At 48.2% G+C, this 6,658-nt stretch overlaps 1 protein-coding gene across 1 annotated transcript in view; it reads right to left on the bottom strand.

The window, feature by feature from the left end:
- Positions 1-4,064: 4,064 nt before the first annotated feature.
- The window catches only part of LOC143385698 (uncharacterized), a 46,712-nt gene continuing 44,118 nt past the window's right edge, over positions 4,065-6,658 (bottom strand). The window contains exons 5-6 of the mRNA XM_076841263.2: positions 4,929-4,991; positions 4,065-4,479 (exon numbers count right to left, since the gene is read on the bottom strand). Of these exons, the coding sequence (XP_076697378.2) occupies positions 4,065-4,479; positions 4,929-4,991 (478 nt within the window). The remainder of the gene's footprint in view (positions 4,480-4,928; positions 4,992-6,658) is intronic.

Here is a 6,658-nt window from a genome sequence, read left to right as displayed (position 1 = left end):
GCAGGATATAAAAATCAACACCCATAAATCAAAGGGAATCTGTACATCAGTGACAAGTCCTCTGAATGGGAAACTAGGAAACCTACCCCATTTACAATAGCCTCAAAAAACCCCGCACAATTTAGGAATCAACGTAATGAAAGAGGTGAAAGACCTCTACAATGAAAAGTATAGAATGCTAAAGGAAAAAATTAAAAGAGACTTAGAAGATCAAAAGAGCTCCCTTGTTCTTGGATAGGCAGAATTAATATTGTCAAAATGACCATACTAACAAAAGCACTATGCAAATTCAATGCAATTCCAATCAAAATCCCAATGACATTCCTCATGGAAATAGAAAAAGGGATCATGAAATTAATCCTGGAAAAATAAAGAGACCCAGAATAGCCAAAGCAATCCTTAGGAAGAAGAGGGAGGCAGGTGGAATCCTATACCAGACCTTAAACTATACTTCAGAGCAACAGTAACAAAACAGCATGGTACTGGCACCAAAATAGACATGTAGACCAATGGTACAGAATAGAGAACACAGAGAATAACCCACATAAATACAGTTATCTCATACTAGACAAAGGTATCAAAAACGTATTGGAGGAAAAAATAGCCTCTTCAACAAATGGTGCTAGGAAAACTGGAAATCCATATGCAGCAAAATGAGATTAAGTCCCTATATCACCATGCACAAAACTCAACACAAAGTGGATCAAGGACCTAGGAATTAAACAAGAGACCCTGCATTTAAGAGGAGAAAAAGTCGGTCCAAATCTTCATGTAGGATTAGGCCCTAACATCTTTAATAAGACTCCTATAGCATAAGAATTAAAACCAGGAATCAATAAGTGGATGGATTCAAACTGAACAGCCTCTCAGCAAAAGAAATACTCAGTGAGGTGAAGAGACAGCCTACATCCTGGGAGCAAATTCTTACCACACACACGTAAGACACAGCACCAATCTCTAGGATATGTGAAGAACTCAATCTACACACACACACACACACACACACACACACACATACATACACATACACACACACAAATAAACAAATAACCTCTATCAATATATGGGCCAAGGAACTGAACAAGATTTCTCAGAATATGATATACATATTTGTTGCTCCATTGTATAAAAAAGTTCAACATAGCAGTTTTAATTTGCATTTCTCTAATTAAGATTTCATCTCACTCCAGCCAGAATGGCAGTTATTATGCATATAAACAATAAGTGTTGGTGAGGATGTGAGGGAAAAGGCACACTCATACACTGCTGGTGGGGATGCAAATTGGTGCAGCCAATATGGAAAGCAGTAGGGAGATTCCTTGGAAATCTGGGAATGGAAGCACCATCTAACCCAGCTATTATCTTATTGGACTATACCCAAAGGACTTTAAAACAGCATACAATAGGGACACAGCCAGGTCAATGTTTATAGCAGCACAATTCACAATAGCTAAACTGTGGAGCCAACCCAGATGCCCTTCAGTGGATGAATGGATAAAAAAAAAAAATATGAGGTATACATACACAATGGAATATTACTCAGCACTATTATTAAGTGAAATGAAAAGCCCTAGATAAATGCAACCATCTCCAGCAGAGGACTTGATGTGAATGAACAAGACAACCCAACGTGAAGGGAGGTGTGGGAACTGGAGGCGCAGAGCACTGGTAGGGCTTGGGGGCAGGATGTGTGTGGTACTGGATTACACTCCAGCACCCTGAAGAAGCACATATTGAGTAGGAGGATGTTTCAAAATTATACCAGAATAGGAGGCTCCTGGATTCTCTTCACACATGGATACACCAAATAAACACCTACTTCTGTTTGGAGTCCCTCTTAAATAAAGTTATACATGGATTGAGAGACCTATGCATTGGCCCACTGAGAAAATCTCTATCATCCGAAGGGCAGGCAAAGTTGGGGTACACTTGGGCTTTAGTCCTGCCTTGAGCAATGTGCCACATAATTGGGACAGAATACCCCCATCCAGTGTCACCCAGAGCAGATGAAGACTGATTGGGATCACAAATGGAGCACACTGTACACTAAATGACTTGTAGCTGGAAACACAACTTGTCTGGTGCTCATAGAGGAATGAACTGGATAAACACAAGTATCATGAGTGGAGAAAAGGGGTGGTTTTCTATGGCTGTGGAGGGTCATGAGCTTTATCCATGGGACCAGGGCAGAAGGGGAGTGAGATCAAGGGTCCCAGTTTATCCCTAGAAGGGATTTGCAGCATGATCTGCAAACTGTGGTTGCTAACAGTCGAGCTCCTCTCTAGCCAGTCCCTGAGGGTAGACAGGACAAACGCAGTCCACCCAGCAGCCCTGCCTGAGCCCTCTCCCACCTACCTCAGTAATAACTCCAGGCCTGACCAGTTCTTTCTAGAAGGAGTATGTCCAGGCACTCAGGGTCCCAACACTTTTCCCCATTCCGTGGTCTCCATCCTAACCCACCAAGCTTTGGGAGCAATGGCAACTGAGCATGTGCAAATCTCCCTGGATCACCAAGGAGGGGCTTCTCATTGTTGTGCAAGCACTTCCCTGGAACTACAATCCCCCCTCCCAGGAGTGAAACAAAAGGGGTCAAAACCACAGCTCCCTGTTTCTTTCTAGAATAGGCTCACACCACCCTTCCTGCAGTGAGCACAGGCAGCCTGGGTTTTAACCAATTGCATCAGGAATTCAGTCCCCAGCCAAGTAGGAGACCTACTGCAGCCTGAGTCCAGCTGTGGGAAAGGCTCCATTATCAAACAGGTGAAGGAACTAGTCCTCCAATGACATGGGTATGGAGAAAGAGACCTGCTCACATGCGGGTAGAATATAAGCTCAGTGCATGAGTTTAAAAAAGCATGGAGTTCTTTAAAAACTAACAGAGTAACGACCCCTCTGGACGCATTTCCAAAGGAACTTGAACCAGTGTGTTCATAAATGGCTGCATGCCCATCGCTGTTCCAGGATCCACAGGAGCCAGGACGAGGGAACATCTGAAGTGGCTTCTGGAGAAGGAGACTCCTCCCAGCTGCAGGGCCATCACCTGCTCCCCTGAGAAACTACTTCCCCTAAATGCACCTGCTCATAGGTCCACAGGTGGCTGAGATGTACCAGACACTCAAGAGACCTCAGATGTGCCAGGTGTGGGATCCTCATGTCAGGCAGAGCCAAACCAGGACCAGGAAAATATCACAGAGGACATGAGACCCCTAGGACATGCAGTCCACAGGGGGGACACTCAGCCCAAAGACATTCTGACAAGGTGTCTGGCCTGGGAGAGGAAGGGAGCATACACATGCGCGCATGCACGCGCGCACACACACACACACACACACACACACACACACTTCCTGGAAATGGGGACAGGGGACAGCATGCTTTACTCTTAATGGAAGCATCCAGTCCTAAAATTCATCCACAAAGTTAAATATATGTAAACTTAACCAAGAAACTTTTGAATTATGAGAGAAAAAAAGAAGTTATTATGTAATATGCGTATTGGGAAGCTGCGCTGTTACAATTAACATCAAGGAATCACGACGTCAACAGAGTCCACCCACGAACCCACGTGGATGTGAAAATCATGCACTTAATTGCAATGGAAAAGTCATCATCAATCCAACCCTAACCAGGCCACCTCGGCAACTTAGCTAGACCAGGGGCAGAATAAAAACTAAAAACCACCAGGGACAGGGCTGAGTGGGAAAGCACCTTCTGTAACTACAAAACCCCACAAAACAAAACAAAATACAATAAACTCCACAAAACTAGCTCAGGAATAAGCGAGGTCCCTGTTCACCTTAGCTCCCCTCCTGCAGGAAAACGGGGTTTGGAGATTGGATTTTTTTTGGGGGGGCAGGGGGTACCGGGCATTGAACTCAGGGGCCCTGGACCCCCGAGCCCCGGCCCCAGCCCTATTTTGCATTTCATTTAGAGGCAGGGTCTCCCCGAGTCTCTAAGGGGCTCGCCAACCTGCTGAGGCCATCAGGCCCCGCCCCAGCCTCTGGGAGCACAGGTGGGCGCCATCGCGCGGCCTGGAGACTGGACATTTCCAGGGGTCCCACCTGTCAATCACCACAGCCCGGAAGACGCCGGCACCGCGCTCCCCTGCCCCGTGGGACCTGAGAGGGGCTGAGGCTGCCCAGGGAAGGGGAGGCTGCAGGGGTCTCCGCCACGGTCACGCTCCCCACCCGGCGGGCCAGGGGGACTGAGGGGCGCCGTCCCCGAGGGGCTCGGGCCTGCAGACGCAGAGAGCGCCCGGAGTCCGGGTCGGCCAGCTCGGGTGGCTCCCGCCACAGCAGGTCCCGCCGGACGGCCTCCCCTCCCTCCGGGCCTCCCTGTCCAGGCACCAGGGGCCACCGCACACTCACCGTCTCCTGGTGCCCAGCAGCCAAGCCTGCCCTGGGGAGCTTCGGCCCCTGCATGGCAGGGCCACCCGGGATCCTGGGCGTGGAGCGAAGCCTGGAGTCCAACTGCAGGAATCTGAGGGGAACCACGAACCGCGGAGAAATAAATCCCAACTTGTGCGCGGAAGCCCGCCCCCTGCTCGCTGGCTGCACTCAGGATTGGTCAGCGCTCAGCACGGGGGCTTCTGATTGGACAGCGCGTCCGTCAGTCTCCGCTCTCCCCTGCCTGAGCCCAGGGAGCCTGCTTTCTGAGTGACAGGGGGGTGATATTGGCTCCAGGCAAGGAGGAGGCCAGAATGGCAGGGTTGGGCTGCAGGTTTCTTTTCCTTTTGAGGTCTCGGCTTTGGGTTACGGTTAGGGTAACCAGAATTCTAAGTTCTGTTGGGTTTTGATGTTAGGAAATTGAAGTCATTTCTGGAAAGTTTCACCACCTGGGCCTCCTCCTATAATAAGACCACCCAGAGCGTCCTAGGGAGGTTGACTTGTCCTCTGTGCATCAAGGCCAGCGCTGGTGGAGGCTCCCACCCAGTTGGCAGCATGAGAGCTGATTTTCCTCCAGCTGAGTTGAATCTGGAGCCCACATTGAGCCTGAGCAGAATAAGGAGATCAGCACAGAAGAGGAGCAGGAGAGCACAGACCTGGGTAAACCCCAGCTGCACCCAGGCTCTCCCGCTCTCTGGCCACTGGGAGTTGAAATTCAGAAGACCTCTGAGCCCCGTCCCCAGCCCTAGTTTGAATTTTATCTAGAGACAGGGTCTCACCGAGTTGCTTAGCACCTTGCTTTTGCTGAGTCTGGCTTTGAATTCCCCATCCTCCTGCCTCAGTCTCCCAAGCCACTGGAATGACAGGCGTGTGCCACTTCTTTCTTTTCTTTCTTTCTTTCTTTTTCCTTTCTTTCTTTCTTTCCTTCCATTTTTTTGAAATACCTGCGGTGGCCACAGGATAACAGCCTTGGACAGATCAAGGCCACCCTGGGTGCTCTGCCTGGTTCCGACCAGTCCCCTGGATCCCAGGCAATGGGATTCTGCCTCCTCCAAAAACCAGAGACACCCCTGCCCAGGTGTGCATCCTTATATCAGCTGAATACTCTGCACTTGGAAATAGAAAAAAGACAGACCCTACCTGCTTGTCTTGATGCAGACAAAGACGATGTGTCTCCAAAGAGAGCTCTGGTCTTGTCCCCCCAACTCAGTGGTGCAAAAAGTCACATAATACAGAGAAGACTTCTGCTTAAGAGGGGCTCAAGGGTTTCTCTCTTTAAGGAAAAACAATTTGCGTTTGATTGGGAGTCCAGGAAAGCCAATTGCAGGTTTTCCTAATTTGGAAAATAACTCCATAGACTCCAATGCACCCTGCTCCTCTCTGCCTTAGTTAACCCTGGAGGCCTCCAGATTACCTGCCCCCTAGGAGCCCTGCACCTGCAGATGAATGCGGGGGGGGGGTCCTTTCTTCTCCTTGCAGCACCCTGAACCTCCACCTTCCCACAGGCTCCAACACCTTTGGCAGCATCCAATGGGGGAGCCGTTTAGAAAATTCTGGAATGTACCTAAAGACATTTCCTCCTCCGGCTAGGATGCTATCAATTTGGTCCCATGGTCCTTTTCAGTACTTTTTATTTTTTTCTGTTTTATTGGTTCGTCTTAGATATACATGACCATAGAGTCCATTGTGGTAAACTTACGCAAACATAAAATATACCTTATTCTCCTAGGACCCCATTCCTGTGGGTGGGCATGATGTGCGGATTCACTTAGGTATTTTCATATATTTACATAGGAACATTATGGTCCATTCATGCTACTGTCTTTCCTGTTCTTATGTCCTCCCCATTCCTGTTGTTCCCCTTTTTCTAATCTCCTGAACTTCTCTTTGTGCCAGCCCTCTTCCTTGTGATGTAGATAACACATATCAGGGAAAACATGTGACCTTTGGTTTGGGGGGATTGCCTTATTTTACTTTAGCATGATAATCTCCAGATCCATTCATTTACTGGCCAGTGTTATGAAGTCATCCTTTTTTAAACCTGAGTAATATTCCACCGGGTATACACACCACAATTTCTTTATCTATTCATCTGTTGATGGGCATTTAGGCTGGTTCTGAAGCTTAACTATTGTGAGTTGTGCTATCACAAACATCGATGTGGCTGTGTCCCTGTTGTATGCTGATTTTATCCTCTTTATGCTGAGGAGTGGGATAACTGAGTCAGAGGGTGGTTCCAGTCCTAGTGTCTTGAGGAATCCCCATCCTGCTTT

Source organism: Callospermophilus lateralis, chromosome 20, assembly GCF_048772815.1.
Source record: "Callospermophilus lateralis isolate mCalLat2 chromosome 20, mCalLat2.hap1, whole genome shotgun sequence".
Classification (NCBI taxonomy): Eukaryota; Metazoa; Chordata; class Mammalia; order Rodentia; family Sciuridae; genus Callospermophilus; species Callospermophilus lateralis.
The sequence above is the reverse complement of the archived record's forward strand: the minus strand, read 5'-3'. Positions and strand labels throughout refer to the sequence as shown.